The 20,475-nt window shown below is 43.2% G+C and overlaps 1 protein-coding gene across 1 annotated transcript in view; it reads right to left on the bottom strand.

Moving 5' to 3' along the window:
• The window catches only part of LOC126185196 (adenomatous polyposis coli protein-like), a 474,971-nt gene that overhangs the window by 181,137 nt on the left and 273,359 nt on the right, over positions 1–20,475 (bottom strand). Inside the window, exon 2 of the mRNA XM_049928071.1 lies at positions 19,883–20,054. Coding sequence (XP_049784028.1) covers positions 19,883–20,035 — 153 coding nt within the window. The 5' untranslated portion in view covers positions 20,036–20,054. The remainder of the gene's footprint in view (positions 1–19,882; positions 20,055–20,475) is intronic.

Here is a 20,475-nt window from a genome sequence, read left to right as displayed (position 1 = left end):
ACGGTTGCTCATAAACCTTAGGGACACTGACCTAGGTTTACACACCTACTAAGGGTGGCTTAGTAGCAATAGTCAGAATTGATTTTTAGCAATATAATTTTACGATTTAGTCACTGGTCATTCTGATGAAGAGACACCTAGCAGTTGTCGAAACCCATGTCAATGTATCTAACGTTCATCTGCAACCGGTTGGCTGTTTAACCTTACATTGAAATTATTATTGTTGAACCTACGCAGAATAAATCTTTCGCTTTGCAGCAGACTGTGTTCTGTTGTGAAACATTCTGGCGAAACTGTCCGCTAACTGTAAGTCGAACCCCAGAATGCAGCAGAGTTCACGATTGCTTCAGAGAAAGAGCGATACTAGCAGAAATGAAGTTATAGGTAAGTCGGTAAGAGGACTGCGTGTGTAAAGTAACGATCTGATTTTGAACCCAGATCGGCACACAGCTGAAATCTCTGGAAATTGTATGTTACGCTTTAACTACTTTTCTTTTCCATTGTTTTGGTTACATTAACTTCTGTTAACTCTGTCGTTACTGTAAACCATACGGTAATACAACAACAAGAATGGCAGGTGTTACCATAAGCCACAGTTCTTCTGAAGAGTGTGTCGTTAGATCTACTGTAATTCCATGAGTACTATCCACCACTGTACCGCAAACTGAACAGTAATTAGTTTATATTTTTTATTAAAATATCTTTTCGTCTGTAATGGACTTGGTGGTCTGCTTCTGCTAAGGTGGCAGCAGAAATTCTGCCTAAAGATGCATTTTTTCCGATCATCACAGTGGTCGGTGAGCAGTGGGTAGACATAGTGACCTGTCCAACGCGCACACCCGTGAAGCGCGACCGACCTGTTGAATTGTGCAGGCTGCTTCGACCGGACGGTCCGCGCCTCGTCCAGCCGACAGCAGCCGCCGGCGATACCCAGGTGGACACACTACGTAGGTATCAAGCACTTGTCTGCTCTCGGATTCGGAAGCAAATCCATTCTGTCAGTCTTTTTTTAAAAAGCCAACTAACAAAATACATATTCACTCTCCTAAGAGCTGTCAGGAGCACTCTCTTTGGTGTTCCAACAGATATTTGCAGTTTTGTCTTTTGCGTATTGTAGGAGGAGTCAATCCAAACAAAAACTGCTCATCGCGTTACACACGATGCCAATGCATGAATTTAACTCCATGCTGTTTTACGACTCTTGCAAGTAGACGGGTCTTTTAAGTCCCGTCGGGCCGAAAAAGGATTAAGTACAGTAACAATGACGTAATTGTCTTTCACTCTATTTATTGAATGGTTAAAAGTTTCTTTTAAGAAGATGACTACAGGAAATTTGTTTTAAATGACTTCGATGGCAGAATCTGAGAGATTTTTCCATAGACGATTTGACCTAGAACATTACAACCTCCTTCCGTACGGTAACTCCTTGTACTACTAGTGACACTTGTTAAGACTATGGATATTATCAGCGGAAGTTATTTAGCTATGAAATAGACTTTTGTGTATTCAAAAAATGAAAATATCTTCAACTAAAATGCCAGTATTTCCAATTATTTAGATTAATCTCCACGAAGCAAGAAAGTTTGACATCACTCATCTGTTTATTACAAAAATATAAATATCACCTAAAAGTACGAGTACGTGCCTGATAACTCAAGGAGAATGTAAATCTCTCATGAAAGTAGAACCAATGCCATCAGTCAGAGGTTGGTGTCTCCATTATCTGAAGGAAATGTAAAATTCGGAACCAGTTATAATCAAGTTTTGCTGTTGTTTGTCGTACGTGAAAGGGACCAACAACAAGTTTGCTTTTAATTTGCTGCGAGCACTCAGGGGCCCCAGATGCGTGCTGAACACAATAGGGCTTTCGCGGCATTTAAACACAGGACGCCTGGCTGACCGCGCTTGTGGTTTCAGGGTCGCTGGGGAACGGCGTCATTAACGAGCTAGCTGGAAAATACGTAGGCGAATCAGCCCTGCGTTGAGAGAGAGAGAGAGAGAGAGAGAGAGAGAGAGAGAGAGGGGGGGGGGGGGGGGGAGGGGAAGTGGGCAGGTGGTTGCTAAACTTTAACATCCTTCTTGTTAAAGAACTAATATTCCTTGCAATTCTAGAGTTCATTAAGTTCACTAAATTCACAATGAAGCTTCAGATGAATTGTTATCACACACACACACACACACACACACACACAACCTTCACCTGAGTCCAACATTACCTATATATTTCTAAACTGTACAGTGGCTACTTAGGAACTTGAAAATTCTGTAAACCGCAAAATGAAGAGCCATGCCGGACAAAAATATAATAAAGTAATTTCCATTTTTGAGCGAAACGAGAGCGATAGAAAACAACGCACTATCTTGTATTTCGAGAGATTGGGGAATTGATCGCTCGTGTTGTTCCAGATACTCACTCCCAGCAACGTAAAAAAAAAAGAGACTGGTGCTGGACATCCCTCGACCGAGGTCGTAGCTGCATCTGAAGTTTGAACTGGACGAGGATGGGGAGGGAAATGGGCTGTCTACTTCCAAAGGAACCAATCCCACATCTGACGTGTGCACAGCGATGTGTGAAGTAATGTGTGTCTCCGGGAAGAACCCAAATGAGGACGGCTGGATAGCTTCGAACCCACTTACTGCACAATGAAGTTTGCATTTATAAACACTGTTTCACCTCTCGGTTGTAATTCTTAAAACCTTTTGCGATACGTTTTTAACACACTAAGAGGGAAAGTCAAGGATGTGGCTTGAGCAATTCACACTGAAGTTGCTCTCTCAGAGGGACACGGAACGATTGTGCTACGAATAGGTCAGAATATATCGTCCTCATCAGACGAAGATATTGATGCACTGGATCTAGTGTAATTGGAAAATGTTGAGCAGCGAAGAAGATACTGGGTTCATCCGTTTTGGTGGAAGAAAGCAAATACATGTGGCAAATTCGGAATAATTAAAGAACTGAACATATGTCTCCCAAAATCTGATTATCCATAAATATTGCACGGCTGCAGACCAGAAATTCCTCGGTACACAGTGTAGTTTCCTACCATGTGACAGAGATATACAGTATATAGCGAACTCTGCCGCTGGATCTCCGATTGTTTACCTCTAGTTGTAAAATAGAAGTAGCTCTTAATGCAATATTAATTTAGAATATGATCGTAACTAACATATATACGGCAGAGAAATACGAGCCACAAATCGGCAAAGCGCAAGGCCATTATGTGGAGAGTAGCGCGTCGTCGCTCATCGCGGCCAATTGTCAAAATATGTAACTTATTTACTCGGGACTCGAAAGATGTATCGCTCTCATTCCACCATTAAAAACAATTTCGATATGTTCGCTATGTATTTCGTACGCAGCAACCTATGACCTAAAACTCAAACGTAAACTGGCCAGCGACTACATTCCACACTGCGAACTTTTCGAAACATGCCCGGTAGTTTACTTTATTTGCAAAGTATCACAATAACTATGGGTAATAAAGAAAAAAAAAAACAGTTCACTATAAAACTGTGATTTCAGACTATTCGATGCAAAAATATTTTTTTATCGAATAGTTTCCTGCAAAACGAATGAAGACCGCTTAGTGGAGAACACGCGCGAATCCGAAAAGATTGGTTTGTTTTACTGAGAAACTCTAATGACTTCAAATGAACGAGAACAGCAGCGCGCCACTTTAACGTTTCCGCCTCGTGTCGCTTCGGTCAGTCAGTCGTGGTTATAAGCGGATGTGGCGCGGACAACGAAGCGACGCGTCTCTGCCACGCCACCTCTGTGTGAATTGCTTCATCTGTTAACTTCAGATGGCGTGGAACAGCGCCACGTCCGTGCCACGCCATTTCTGTGTGAACTGGGCTCAACATACGGGCACTCCCTGGATACAACAGGATCGTTACGTTTCCATCGCTCGCCTCTGCATATCTACTCCAGTAACAAGCCAGTTGACCGAGTTCTGAAGATATTTACTTGAATTAGGGAGGAGTAGTGTGGAAACCCTTGGCCGTTGTCCATTTTGGGATTGACCCACGGCGAATGCCGAGATGTTGCCGAAATCCTGTTGGACCACCCCTCCCTCTTTCACAGCCTAGTTTTTCCAAATGTGCCAGTATTGTGTCTAAAGAGACGTTAACCGTTCTTCACCCTCATCTTCGTTGTAAGCATCACTACTGTTAGTGCTTAATTTATAAAATGCTGGTTTACTATATCTTGACGCTACTCCTCGTGCAACTAAATACTACGAGGGCTATTCAGAAAGTAGAGAACGTTTCGGAATTTAAAAAAAATAGTACAAGAAATACATTTTATTATACGTATCTGAAAGAGCGACTGACATGCCACTTTTCCATATAGTCACCAAACACACTGAGGGACTTATCATAGCGGTGGACAAGCTTTGAAATACCTTCGTCGTAAAATTCTACCGCCTGAGACTTCAGCCAGTGAGTCACGCCCGCCAGAGTTCAGCGCCGTCATCAAAGCGCTGCGTTGCAAGCCAGTTCTTCATCTTAGAAAGCAAGTGGAAGTCGTTTGGTGCAAGATCGGGGCTGTAGGGCGGATGAGGGAAAATTTCCCATCTGAATGAATTAAGAAGTTCTTTAGTGCGGTTTACCGTGCAAAAACAAAATTTTGGACATCAGCTTTCCTCGGAAATTGTTTGAACTGCTCTTCTAAGACTGTGCAAAGTTTGACAGTACCGGGCAGAATTACTGGTTGCTCCACGTTTAGTAAAAATCAGTAAGAAGCACGTGAAACGTGTGGAAAAGCAAGCTAAAGCTCCGTTATTGTGAAGCGGCGGTTTTCACGAATCGTTTCATCAACTTTAGTGACAAGATCGTCAGTCACAATGCTCGGGCATCTACTCTTCTCTTCATCATGAACGTTGGTTCGGCCATTTTTAAACCGAATGCACCATTTCCAGACGGAACATTCACTCATTACGTTGTTTCCGTACGCTTCGCACAGTTCACGATGAATTTATATAGGTTTTAGACTTTTTTTCCAACAAAAACCTTATCACAGACCGCACCTCACGACTGGCGGGATTTTCGATTGCAGCGCACATTTCAAATTCGACTATTGAAAAAACCAGACGTGCAGAGACGTTCCCGCTGTCACAGATGGGTGCCGACTGAGCTGCCGAGCACGCATACACCAACATATACGCGATCGGCGCGCGCTTAGCGGCGTCATACGGAAACGTTACCTACTTTCTGAACAGCCCTCTTAGTTTTAACAAATTATAATTTACCACCGGCAGAAGCAGCTTACTTTTTACCGGAAATGCTTTATGCTTACCAGAAATGACGTTGACAGGTGAGCCGAACCTGCCAGCTCATCCTTGCTATAAAATTTAACCGGACTGACCTGCAGATCAGTAGCCTATAGCATGAGGCACAGTTTATTTTCCTACATAAACTAGTAGACCAAGTGAATGTGATGTCTGTACACGATTCTCTTCTTTATAACTTGAAAACTTGGATTAATAGCTCCAACTATTTGTCAACAAGCCTCGAATTGTGATCTCAGGACACTTGTCACTTGCGAGGAGAACCACCATGTGAGGTATCTATAGCTTACAATGGTTCAGAGAAACGTAATGCCAAGCGCTCTCTCACGCCCAGGATCGAATCTGCACGGCGGCTTAACGACGAGGGCTGGTGAGCTGGCCAGCCTGGATGTGGTTTTTAGGCGGTTTTCCGCGTCCCGATAGGTGAATACCGGGCTGGTCCCACGTTCAGCCTCAGGTACACGGCTCGCAGGCATTTGAACACATTCGCTCTAGTCCATGGATTACACTACACGCAGGCAGTCGGGGTACACAAATTCCTTCCTGGGGGGTACGGAGTGGCGACAGGAAGGCCATCCGGCCACATCCGATTAACCAGCAGACCTCTGAAGTTGGGATAAATGCTTAGAAAGAGAGAGACTGCCAAGCGCCCTCTGAATGTTAACAGCTTCTTGGAATGTTGTTCCCTTCGCGCTTTTACGATGACATGCATACTTCGCTACCAACAAATAAAGTAAATATTCTAAAATGACCTGCTACTCGCTTTTTAAAATCCGCATGTTGTTTTCGCTCATACCATGATCGACTTCCGCACAAAAACCCGATGAGCACTCAGCTCCCCATGATCATCCACTTACAGCTTTCCGCCCCGGGTAGCTGAGTGGTCAACGCTACAGAATGTCACTCCCAAGGGCCCGGGTTCGATTCCCGACTGGGTCGGAGTTTTTCTCGGCTCAGGGACTGGGTGTTGTGTTGTCCCATCATAATTTGTCATCATAATTTTTTCCCCATCGACGCGCGTCAAATCGAAAGACTTGCACCCGACGAACGGTCTACCCGACGGGAGGCCTTAGTCACACGACATTTATTTATCCACTTCTAGCCACAACTCACATAACTACATTGCTCACTGCCTGGTGTTCTGTTCGAGACATGTTGCAGTAAGGTGCAAGCACTCTACTGTTTCTCCCACTCTATCGTCTGGAGTAAGCGCTTTGCTGCGAGTTTATACATAATGACAAATGATTTCATTTCTGACATTATAACTATTAAAATTATTTAAAAAATTTTGCATCGAGGCTTCATATCTAAGATTTCAGACACGCTAATTTTACAGGCGCCCTCATAACTTTGATGAAGCAACTTTAAAACCCACCGACGCTTGCACATTGGTAAAGTAATTATACAGCTATATTATTGTACTCAACATTTCTGACATACCTGCCCCGGCGGGTCGTACTTGTCTAGGAAAACTGCCCCGTATTTCATTAGGTAGCTACGTGTCAAACCAAACCAAACCAGATGTCATCTATTGGATGTGACCTTTTTTCTCCTAGAAAGTGAAATGCAGGATAACCTTTCATTTGGTGTCCGGACAGTTGCCACGCCGGACATTTGCCACGGTTTTACCTGCTCCGAAAGGTTCGGTCCCTTGTCTCCCCCTCGCCGCCGCCTCCTCCTCCTCCTCCTCCTCCTCCTCCTCCTCCTCCTCCTCACCCGCCCGGCCAGTTTGCTTTCGAAGTACGTAACGTGACCATCAGTATGGAAGATATTACAACGAACAAGGACAGGCCTCCTGCTCATTAGAAAGGTTACGCGTATCTTAAACAGAGGGAATCTAAAGATGATGATGTTACATGGATGCGCTTACCCCGAAAAGCGGATCATTGCAAGGGAAAGCTGCTTTCGAGAAGTGTTGAGCGTATTAGAACATCTCTGTGGATCACCTGACGATGCAGCTCTGAAATTGAGAAAGCAAGTGGAAAGAGCGAAGAGAAGGTCTCGAGAACAAACTACACAGTTATCGGAGATATACGTGGATGAAATGGGAAATCTACAAAATGAAGTTTATGACTTTGTTACAGTGATGCCTAATTCAGAATCTATAAAGAGAACCGTGCGTCGTCGATGGAGTCAAGAGCGGGGGAACCAACAAGAGCCTAAGAACTCTTATGAAATTGATCTTCATGAAGATCTATTAAAAATGGGAGATGGCAGTAGTTTTCTTCTGGAAGACGATAGATTAGAGGTGAGAATAATGATTTTTAGTGGAAGCAAAGGAAAATAAAGTTTAAAAACATGTTCCCATTTTTTTATGAATGGAACATTTAAGAGATGCAGCAAGCAGTTTGCACAGATCTACATTATACACGTAGACTTAGGAAGCCCGATTAAAGAAACAAACATTCTTCCTACTGTATTTGCACTGCTCCCTAATAAGAAGAAAGACACGTATGTTCGTCTGTTTCGTCTGATAAAACAGGCAGTCTCTGAGTGGTGTCCTAAACAAGTAAAGGTGGACTTTGAGGCTGCTGCGATATCGGCCATTCGTCAAGTTTTCCCCACAACTGAAATAAATGGATTCTATTTCCATATGAAGAAGAGTTTATGGAGAAGAATTCGAGTTCTCGGTCTAACTGAGGAGTACCGCTAGAACGAGGTTTTAAGACTTCACTTCAGCATGCGTGCAGCGCTGGCAGTTGTAAAACCGGAGGACGTAAGCAATGGGTGGATTGAGATTCATGCAGAAGCTCCTGATAACGGAAGGTTCTCTCAATTTTTTTACTACTTTGTGAATAACTGGCTAGAGAATGAGGATATCGCAATAGAAATGTGGGACTGTTACGGAAAAAGGCACCGAACGACGAATGCTGTTTAAGGGTGGCACAAGAAAATAAATAGTATTATTGGAAACCCTCACCCTAGAATCAACTATTTGGTGGAGTGCTTGAAAAAGGAAGCAGAGCTCACAAACTGCATGTACATGAAATTGGAAATGGATGTTGAAGGTACGAAGAGGAAGAAGTAGTACTTTGAGCTGGACGACAGGATAGAGACAATCGTAAAGAATTATGAAGAGACTGGCAACACTGGGCCTTGCTTGAAAGCCATTGCCCATATTCAGAAACTGGACTAAAATACATTAAAAATAATGTATTAAAAACTATGAAGACCACTCAGTCCTCGCAGGTTACTGAGATAAAATTAGTAAAACACAGAAGCAGCATTATCGGAGCTAATATTAAGTTGTAATTGTAAATAGAGTGTACATTAGTTCAGCGTGTTTAGGCTGATTTTAGACACGCCAGAATGGTAGATGGTCATGTATAATTTTCACGGTCCAAAGCCTGTGCAAAGTGTGATGCCAATCAGCCTTTAATGTAAAAATTAAAAAGTGTTTGAAGCATCACAAAAGTATCCCTATTGCTGTCACGTCAAGATAACTTTTCTCTACCTTCCAATATTATGGCCATACTATTAAATAATTGCGAGTTCTAAAATAATTTTCTGAAGCTTCAGAATCGCAACTATCACCTAAAATATCATGGTTTGTTAAACTGATAGTATACGCTTTTGTAAAAGAAAATAGGAACTGAACCTTTGAATTGCATTTAAAATTGACATCCCGAAACTGATCTGATCCTAAGGTTGACAGTTTTGGCACCTCAAATATTTTTTATTTAAGTTTAGCTGGAAACATCTATAGTAGATGTAAATCTACTTAAGTACATTTAGATATAGTCCTTTAAAAATTTAAATTTCCTACTAAATTCTTGATTATCTTTAAACAGGTCAGTAAAAGCAAGGAGCTTACTACTGAAAATTGTTACCAAAGAACATCAGAAACAAATGTATTAGGCCTACTTTTCTTTATTACATTAGAGACTTTTCAAAAAGATATTTGATTATTTCCTCTGTCACTCACAGTGCAATTTCAGTTGCTTTGCAACACCAGGGATATCTACTTCTAAATTATGTTTGCAGCTGTTCTCATTTCGAATTCTGGAATATTTACTTCGTCTTCTTTGGTGAAGGAATTTCGGAAAATGCATTTACTAACTCCACTTTAGTGGCACTGTCATCAGTAACATTACCGTCGCTGTCGTGCAGTAAAGGTACTTACTGAGCCTTTCCGCTGGTTTACTTAACTTGGGACCAGAATCTCTCTGGATTTTTCGCCACATTTCTAGAGCGAGTTTCGTTGTAGAAATTATTAAATGCATCTCGCATTGAAATCCACACCAAATTTCGAGCCTCAGTAAAACTTCACTAATCTTGGAGATTTTGCGTTCGTCTAAATTATACATGCCTTTTGCGGTGCTCCTGCAACATCTTTGTGTCGTGTTTTGTGTACCATGGGGGATCAGTTCCGTCTCTTATTAATTTATTTGGTATGAGTATCTCGAGTGCTGTTGATACTATTTCTTTGAACTTAAGCCACATATGGTCTTCATTTACATAGTTTGGAGACTATCTCTTAGAAAGACGTCACCCGAATTCTTAGCTGCTTTTATAAATAGATATATTTCGCGTTTAGTTTTGGTGAATTTCTTTGTTACGGAAGTGAGCCTCGCTACAACTGCGTATTCACTAATCCCTGTATCCGTCGTGATGCTCAGGATTATTTGTGGCTACGACGTCAAGTGTGTTTTCGTAACCATTTACAATTTGAAAGGCCTCGTCAACTAATTGTTAAAAACAATTTTAAAAAAGCATTTAGAACAATTACGGAAGTTGTTTTCTATATACAATAGGGTATGAAAATTTATTTTTGTCAACATGCGGAAGGTACATTGAAGTAACTGCCAACTATAATTGTATGAGTAGCGTACCTATTTGTGATGAGACTCAAGTTCTCTTTTCTTTGAACTGTTCAGCAACTGTTTTATCTGAGACAGGGGGTTGGTAAAAGGAGCCAGTTATTAATTTATTCCGGTTGTCGAATATAACCTCTGCCCATAGGAGCATAGTCACAGGAACTATCTGCTTCGAAGTCGATTGTGAGCTTACATTATTTTTCCTTAAGTTGTCCTTGTTTCTGTTGTAGTGCAGATAATTACAATTACGGCTTTTCCCTCCAGAGCCTAAGATGCTATCTCTGTGACCCTGTAAATACCAGAGCTAAACAATGTAGAACAACAATGTACGTTACAAGCGTAGCATTCTGTATTGCTTCATTTCCTTATTTCTAACATTTTAAAATTGTAAGTCGACTTTAGATTACATGTCAATCATAGATGCTCTTATCTCTATTTAGTGAACGTGTTTTCAGTTATGTTTTGAACATTGTCCCGCTACACTTTATTAACTAATGTTTTTAGAGAGTAAATTAATATGCAGTATGTCTTTCTTCTTTTCAAACATTCACAAACCCATTTATTCTTTCTCTATTGTCTTTTGGGTGTGCACTTTTAGTAATTAAAGTAGGCACAAATGCAGTGATCAAAAAGAAATGATTAGCGTACATTCGCGTTCTCGTTTCATCGTTCCTTTCTTGTTGTTCCCATGCCGATTGACTGTTTCTATCGCAATCAGTAAGCGTGAAAGGAAGCTACCGTACAGACAGAGGAATCTATATTTATACTTGGCAGAACTAATTAGATACTGACATAATCGTCGGTATTGCTTTCGTTTCCCAAAAGTTATAAATATTTCCATTTCGCAAAAAGAAGCTCCGTATTTGGCCAAGATGTCGAAGAAGAAGGTCCCTTACGTACTGGTTGTATCGAGTAAGATGTGGAGACGGCGGTTTGAAAGCGGACACAGGTAGTGCGAGGAAGGGCGTCCCTTACCTGAGAGATCGCTACCTGGCGAAGGGGCAAGTGTGGCAAATGTCCGGCATGTTATCTATTGGATGTGACCTTTTTTCTCCCAGAAAATGAAATGCAGGATAACCTTTCATTTAACTGCTACCACGACAAAATTTTATTTCAGAATCAAGCGCATAATGTAATGCGTTAAACAAATAGGGGAACGTGAGTTATTTTCTGAACGAATTTAATTCTCTCGTATCCAAATGAGTTAGCCCCGGCATATTAACCATTAACGACTTAATATCAAGTTCACAATGCGTGTTTTTTTAACAACGTGTGCTGCGCTGCTACAGGCCGGTGGTGGTGACATGTTTCGATCATATTACTTCGTTGTCTTTCTTGGTCAGTTAAATCAGTATAAGGTTCTAAGGTTTTCAGCACGTTGAGTTAGCGAAATGAGTGACACTCATCGAAACATTACGTTATTTCGACGAACTTACCCGGCCGTATACAGGAGAACTTTTCTATTGGTGTGAGTGAATACTATTTATCAGAAGCTCTCTACGCTGGGGTGAGCTTAGCCGCGCTACAACACGGAAGTGACGCACCAACATGCACCTCTCCCTTTATAAGACTTCCAGGCCTCCTGCTACGTAGTATCGACAGCAGGACTCATATCGCAGGGCGACAGTGAGCAGGAACGCGGTCGGCGGAAAGCGACAGTCTGGGAATCTGCTGAGCCGAGATTGCGCGGAATGCAATACTGGGCGCCGTGTTTCTGGCGCCCTGCCGGGGCCTGGGGGAGGCGGGCTCCAGATGGCGGCGTTAAAGCCGACTGCCAGAGGCGCTTCCAACCCGTCTACCGTAGCACAGCGTTTCATCTGCCCAATCAAGCAATTTTATACCACACTGAAAACGAGGTAACGTCGCAGTCGTATTTTCCTTCCAATAAATTATCAAAACCACGGCGAAGTATTTCCGGAAGTGCTGAGATTTGCTTTCTTCAAATTTGGCGTAAGAACGTGTATGATTCAAAAAAGGCTTTCCACCTTTCCTTTATTGACTTCGTGTTATACCAGTTCTATCATGATTAATAGCGAAAACTGATATGATAATAGAAGCAATAACTTTCCAGTAAATGTTCGTATGAGTGATACTTGGTAAGTGTAATTACGAGCCGCCACTCACATTAGTATTGCTGTCATTGGTAATGCAAATACAGGAGATGGACAGCAATATGGAAACACCGCGAGAAATGTTTTGAACATAAATTCAGATGACAGCGAAGCCTGCAGGTTGCGCTGTTGTATTTGACCACGTTGGGCCACCCGCTGTGGACGAGCGGTTCTAGGCGCTTCAGTCTGGAACCGTGCGACCGCTACGGTCGCAGGTTCGAATCCTGCCTCGGGCATGGATGTGTGTGATGTCCTTAGGTTCGTTAGGTTTAAGTAGTTCTAAGTTCTAGGGGACTGATGACCTCAGATGTTAAGTCCCATAGTGATCAGAGCCATTTGAATCATTTTGAACTTCTGGTTAGAGTCAGGAAACACTGCGTGAGTTAAGTGATATGGACACACACATCGTGGTATTCCATGGAGCCCATGAGTACTCTACAAGATCGCATTACTGTCAAGGATTATGTGAGTATTTTGGCTGATCAGGGCTATCCATTGTCCAGTATTTATTCCCTCATGGTGATGATGTGTTCCAAGCTGTTCACACAGCTCTCATGTCCGTGTCAGCGATAATTCGTCCTGGCGCTCACAAAAGCTATCTCCCCCGGCCACCATAGTCACCAGATCTCAATATCATTGAGCTGTACTTTGGAGGGAAGAGTGCGTGGCAGCAATGCCCCTCCATCATCGTTACCTGAAGCTGCCAGTATTTTGCAGGAAGAATGGTAGAAGATTTCCTTGAAAACTACACAATACCTCTATTTATCCATTCCGAGAGGACTGGAAGCTATATGGAATGCCAGTGGTATTCCTACACCGTATTAGCCGTGTTAATGGGTTGTGTTTTCAGTGTTCCCATATTTTTGTCCACCCCCAGTATATTTGAAACGTTAACTTTCCGATTACGTAGCCGTGTAACTGGGCTTAAATTTCAACCACAGACTATATTTCAAAAAAGATACAACACTACTTCAGCACGCTACATCCAACAATTTACTGTACATTCTTACCTGCTGAAGGTGTTCCACGGTTCGTCCTGGCATCTGGATGGAATACTGAATTCATCAGTGCAGTAAGTTACAAATCCTTCCGAACACCCCAGATCATCAGGTAAAGCTTGACGAACCTGCGACCTGCGACCGTAGCTGTCGCGCGATTACAGACTGAAGCGCCTAGAACCGCTCGGCCACTTGGGGAGAGGTCCCAACCTTTCAGTCATTTGAAGATGAACATCGATGTTACTTCTGGCGTCATCCAGTTCATGCACCCAGGGCAGACGAGCTGCAACGTCATACTGACTGACTTATTTACTTACTTTACTTACAAATAAGCAGCGGAGGCAGCCAGTAACATTTACGCCGTGAATGGGGTTAATGCCACTTTCCTAGAATTCTCCCAATACACCTAAGTCGACCGTTCGCCTTTCCTAATACGAATATGACGTGCCCGTTCCATTTTATTTCGCTTTGCAACCCAACGTCTGGATATTACGAGTATATCGACGCCACTAGTACTGTATTCAAACCTTAAAGGTTTGTTATTTTATTCATTGTCATTAACTTACATTTTTCTACATTTAGCGCAAGCTGCCATTCATCAAACCAAGTAGAAATTCTCTCCAAGCCATGTTGTATCATCCTTGAATTATTAAACGAGGATATTTTCCCGTACACTACCGAGTCCTCAGCAGACCCCTGTCCGTTAGATCATTTATGTAAATACGAGGGTCACTCCAAAAGAAATGCACACTATTTTTTTTACAATCCATTTTTTATTCTAGATGTTTGAAAGTTTTACAGTGTGTAGATACATCCTTTAGGAACAATATTTTTCATTTCTCCACATAATTTTCATCCCTCTCAACGCCATCTTGGAACCAGTGCCTGTATACCCGCACAGTGAAATTCTGGACCAACCTGTTGGAGCCACTGTTTGGCAGCGTACACAAAGGAGTGATCATCTTCAAACCTTGTTCCACGAAGAGAGTCTTTCACTTTCTCAAAGAGATGATAGTCACATGGAACCCGGTCAGGACTGTAAGGCGGGTGTTTAAGTGTTGTCCATCCGAGTTTTGTGATCGCTTTCATGGTTTTTTGACTGACATGTGACCGTGCATTGTCGTGCAAGAGCAAAACATCCTGCTTCTGCCGATGTGGTCGAACACGACTCAGTCGAGCTTGAAGTTTATTCAGTGTCGTCACATACGCATCAGAATTTATGATGGTTCCACTTGGCATGATGTCCTCAAGCAAGAGTCCTTCGGAATCGAAAAGCACCGTAGCCACAACTTTTCCAGCAGAAGGTGTGGTTTTGAATTTTTTTTCTTGGGTGAATTTATTTGATGCCACTCGATTGATTCTCTTCGTCTCTGGTGAAAAATGGAGCCATGTTTCATCACCTGTCACAATTCTTCCAAGAAATTGACTTCCTTCCCCTACCCCAACGTAGCGTGACAATTAGTTCACTGTGATGCGTCTGTCAGCAGTCACCAATTCCTTAACTCTCTGCACATTGTCTGGAGTGTGTGCAGTACGAGGCCTGCCGCTGCGAGTAGAATCCTCACTATTGCCGTGCCCTCTTTCATCACGTAACCTGCTTGCCCACCGACTAACTGTACTGCGATCGACAGCAGCATCTCCATACACCTTGTTCAACCTCTTGTGGATGTTTACCACTGTCTCGTTTTCACATCACAGGAATTCTATGACAGCACACTGCTTCTGATGAACGTCAAGTGTAGCAGCCATCTAGTAGACATACTGTGACGGCGCCACTCACTCACGGGAACAGGTTGAACTAAGTTCTAAAACAAGCGGGAAGGATGTATCTACACACTGTAAAACTTTCACACATGCAGAATGAAAAGTGTATTTTTACAAAAATAGTGTAAATTTCTTTTAGAGTGAGCCTCGTAGGTAACACTTCGCTATGTCTGTCCTGATGATAACCTAGTCTCTCATGAACACTCAGTGCTCATCATTTTTGTGGTCAAGGGGAATATGTATTGGCTGTGTGCACACAGTTTCACGCAGCAGTTTGTGACTTGTCTCTTCAAAAAGATAACCATTGGACAGTCCTAAGTCTAACATCCCCTACGATTTATGGGCCCAATCACGGTGGAGTTACTTGCGTGCCTCAGCGAGGCAGACAGCCGAACGTTAGGTGCAACCTCATACGAAGGTAATCTGTAACGATGTTAACTCGAAAAGCAAGGGAGCATGGTTGGCATTATCGTAAAGATATCCATCAACTGGCGACCCGCTTTTCGCAGAAGCTTCACCAATACCGCAGGACGCAAATTAAGAGATGTCTTGCGGCCGACGGCTAGGTCAGGGCTCTCGTTTGAGCCAAATGAGTTTAGGGCCTCAATGTCGCGCAGAGGACGCGCGGCGCATCCCCAGTTCGTCCTTGCTGCCTGCTGACGCCGCTTTTTGTTGTGCGTCAAGGCTGGTAGCATTCCTGCACCGTTAACGCGGCGCTGACCCCGGGTTACGCCACACCGACCTAAGGCGGCACCTTCACACAGATTCCTTATACCGCAGGTGCGGCTAGTCTTTACAGCAGAAGACAATCTTCACAAGGATACATGTATTCAATAATCGATTTTTCATTCTTTGAGAATAAGAGGGTGAATTAATGCGGCTAGTAAATACATACAGGGGTCAGGGATAAACGAGAATTAATATCTCTGGGGATTAGTAAAATTTTTAGAAGACCAGTCCACTTGCTCTTTTATCATTCTTGGTTGTGCAGTTGAAAAGCTGCATGTAAGTGGGTGCATACCGTTACGTTACTCACGCAAAGAATCTAAGAATAGTTCCTCAGTTTTGACTGAGCTCTGGAAGCTTACTTTGATGTTTTTGCAACCTCTTATAATTGGCTCTGAGCACTATGGGACTCAACATCGTAGGTCATAAGTCCCCTAGAACTTAGAACTACTTAAACCTAACTAACCTAAGGACATCACACACACCCATGCCCGAGGCAGGATTCGAACCTGCGACCGTAGCAGTCCCGCGGTTCCGGACTGCAGCGCCAGAACCGCTAGACCACCGTGGCCGGCCCTCTTATAATTGCTAAGAAACAGATAGTCGTACGCAGTTGTGGGGTGGAAGAGGATCGTATCACGAAGTGTTTTGTTGGGCCACATTAGGATTTCCAGTTTCCTTAAGTAGTCTTCTGTTCATCAAATCAAACTGTTCAAATGGCTCTGAGCACTATGGGACTTAACTTCTGAGGTCATCAGTCCCCTACAACTTAGAACTACTTAAGCCTAACTAACCTAAGGACATCACACACATCCATGCCCGAGGCAGGATTCGAACCTGCAGCAGTAGCGGTCGCCGGCTCCAGACTGTAACGCCTAGAACCGCTCGGCCACTCCGGCCGGCTTCTGTTCATCTGTATACATTTTTGTTGTTATTTCGTTGCCGCCTCTTTCCGAGCTTCAGCTTCTTGAACCACTGTGACATGTTTTTCTTAATGGACGTGTCCTAGATACAGTGAGTGTACACAAACTGTGCTTCATATTCATTACTTGGAACAGAAAACAGATTAGTATTTGATGAGGTAGTCGAAGTGAAACATGCTCAGAGTGGACGTGGTCAGACAAGAAAATCGGTTATGCCTTTTCAATGGAAGCCTTTCGGCATTCGCGCGTTTTATGGGAACCACTGAAAACCTTAATCAGGATTTCAGGTCCGGGATTTTAACCCCAATTCTCCAAAATATGAGTTCAATGTCTTAGCGCTGCGTCACCTCGGTCGTTAAAATCGAGTGAGCGCACGAAAACTGTAATTATTATGAATCCGTTTTTTCTTGCTTGTGAACTAGCAAAAACTTACAGCATTGAGGATCGAATTGCATCCCTGTGATGCGTAGAAGAATCAACTGGCATAGGTAAGAATGTGAATGAACATACATGTTTTATACAACGAAGTTATGTCTGTTACGAATGAGAGGAACGAAGAAACGAAGCCTGACATGTACTGTGGACAGATCGGAAGTGACATAATTGACCGACTGTTTTGGCAATTGTTGCAAGTGATTTTGGGAAACAGAAAAAACGGGATGAGTATGACCGAAAGAAATTTCGCTACCACTGAAAACGTGAAAACGAGAGGCGTGTCTTACCCACTGCACACACTTCTTTCACTAACAATTATATAGCAATGAAGTTCAAATGGCGGGAATAGTGCAGAAGAAATAAAGACAAATGTCCAAAAGGCAGCAAGAAGAGAAAATGAGCAAGTCAGCAGTGGGGATGCAAAGATACTGCTGTTGGGAGCTGAATATGAGGAGGTGAGAGCACGAAACAAAGCGAACTGCAACAGAAGCTATATTTCTTGTTTAGTGTGTTCCTTGTGAAATCATAAGAGCGGTACTGAATCTCATTTTTGTAGGGAGGGGATATATTTGTGGTGCCCATACAGGGTCAACTATACGCGGTGGAAAAGCTTATGGGGGTGTTGTTGGGTGGGGTGGGGAGGGTAGTGTTGAGAAACAATTAAGAAAAAAATTCGACACGTTGTGCGGTTTCCGAGTTAATTAGTATCGAAGTTAGCCAATCAGGGCATTGTGCGCGCAAATTCAAGCGGCCTGCCAGAGGAAGGGGCGCAAAACGTGGTCCTGATTTGGTTTCCTAAAAGCAAAGAGCACGATACAAAAATTGGACATGGGAGGGTAGTAGGATCGAAACCCCGCCAAAGGCTGAGCAGTCTCTTGCGCTATCATCTACGCTATGAGAACAAGCGACAGTAATTGTATCTGACGGGGCTGGTTGAATTTGCGCGTGCATTGGGTTGATAAGCTAACTTCAATGCTAACTAACTCGGAAACGGCGCAACAGAGTGAATTTTTTTCTTAACAAATATTTCTCAGTACAATTTACCCCGCAAACCCGTTCGAACCTTTTCAGACCTTCTGACCCCGCTGTGTATCAATCAGTACGTATGGATTTGTACCTGAAACCACATTCTTTCGAATACGATTGTAGAATTTTATCATACTATTACCTAGTCCGATGAGGAAATTCGTTTCATCTCCAAGATTACTCTTGCAATTCACACGTGTGGGTTTGGCAGAGGCTTCACAAAATCACTTTCAGATTTTTTTCTCGATCGTTGCACTCTCCAAGAGCATGTGGAAAAATGAACACACATTTCCGTGCGAGTGCCCATTTTTCTTATTTGAATGCGATAATCTCTCCTCTCCATGTAGGTGAGAGTCAACAAAATATTTTTGCACTTGGAGGAGAAAGTGATGCTTGAAATTTCGTTAACACAACTCGCTGCAACGAAAATCGCCCTGGTTTTAATCGTCGCCGTAACTATGTAGGCAGTCTCTAGATTTTTTGCACCTTCTAAGTGTTCTGCCAGTAAAACGCGCCCTTTGGTTAAACTACCCATAACGTATCCTAAACGGTGATGCAAATTTAAGTTGTTCGTAATTGTTTTCCTTAGGTATTTAGGTAGATTGAAATAACGATACTTGTCGTTGATAACCTTAGGTATTTAGGTAAATCTACAACCTGTAAATTTGGATTATCCATCGTGTAACCAAAATTTAACGGTACTTTTTCTTCGTACTGTGTAGGACAATCATACTTTTATTGTTTATGGTCAGTTATCAATATCCACAGCATACAGGTGTCGTTCTTAAACCATTTTGTAATTTGGGTTGATTTTCTGCTGACTTTAGTAGACGGTAAACGACAGCATCATCTGCAAACAATCACAATGCTGCTTTGATTGCTAAATCGTTTATATCCACTGCTTGACAATTTCTAAGGAAGAGACATTGTTGGACTGGAATAATGACAGACAATGATGGACTACAAGAAACAGTGCATACGTAACACAGTTGGTGTGGTATATTTATAACGAAAAGTGGTACAGAGTTCACCGCATGGGGAAGCAGGATAACAGATAAATAGCGTTCACGGTTGACGCAGGTCAGACTCCCGAAGTAATTATCGATGTCAGACACTCGGTAAGGAGGATGCCCCTTCTCTCGGGTTACACCTGTTACTCATGCTGGTAACCGAACAGTTATGGAATCCTTGGGCGATACTGTCCTCCTCTTATCTCAAGGCGGTTTTTAGTTCTTGCACAATTCTGGGAGGAGGCGTTTGTTGAGAAACCCATCTGCAAAGAGCTTCCCAGGCATCCGCTGTAAGGTTGCGGCCTGAGGAGTACGCACGCCTTTCCTCATGTTCAACATCTTTACTTTCAAGTGTATGTGACACCTTAGTGGTCCTGTGTGGGCGGGATTTGTCGTCCATAAACAGAAGGTCTGGACCTATCGCACCCCTACGCAGACGAACATGATCCAGAAAAGTCTCCCTGCTCTATCGGTGGGCTGTAACGGTACTTCAGGCAAAATATGCAGTTGGGGTCAATCATTGTGCATAATGCTTGCCCACACCCTAACGCCTAGGATATACTGATGATTTTCACAAACATTCCGTGTTGTTCAACGTTCGAGAAAGCATGAATAACGACGACGATACAACGGTCATCTACCTAAGCGACCGGCAATTGTTGTATATTCGTATTCATTCAGCAGTGATGACTAAACGGAGTCCCGTGCCTGACCATAGCAACATTCTTTTCAGAGACACAGTTACATGAGCGTTTGAAGCGAGAGAGGAGCAGGGACTCACCCAGGCGCCAGTCCAGATGTTGGAGCCCAGCTTGAAGACGGGCAGCGAGATGAGGAAGAAGACGCCGGCCACCAGCTGCACGGCGCCCGCGCAGATGTAGGCGATGCTGCAGAGCGCATGCGCCGCCGGCGACCATCGCTGCGTCCAGCACATCGGGCGCCCCGACCTCTGCCTGCGGACAGTACTCAGTCAGCATCCCGCTACACACACACACACACACACACACACACACACACACACACACACACACACACACTTTCAGAGTACAAAACATTCCATCTAACTAACGCTGCCGACATGTTACTAAAATAAACACTATATATACATCAACACTCTGGAAAACCAATGTCAGTCAATGGCTAAAGGTAGACTTTATTCCACGAATGTTTGCTTGCGTACATCTGCTGTTAGTGTAAGTTTCGTAAGTTTACCTTTCATTTGTAATGGGTACGCCACGTATATGATCGTGGAGAATGGCGACAGAGGAAAATTAGTAAAACCCGCCCTGCACACCGCTTCTTGGAATTTCTAGTACGTTTTCGCGTGATGCTGTGCATCTTTCTTAAAGTTTCGGCCGATGTTCAGCAGCGATA

This window comes from Schistocerca cancellata, chromosome 1 (genome assembly GCF_023864275.1).
Source record: "Schistocerca cancellata isolate TAMUIC-IGC-003103 chromosome 1, iqSchCanc2.1, whole genome shotgun sequence".
NCBI classification, from domain to species: Eukaryota; Metazoa; Arthropoda; class Insecta; order Orthoptera; family Acrididae; genus Schistocerca; species Schistocerca cancellata.
This window is presented reverse-complemented; position numbering and strand designations above follow the sequence as displayed.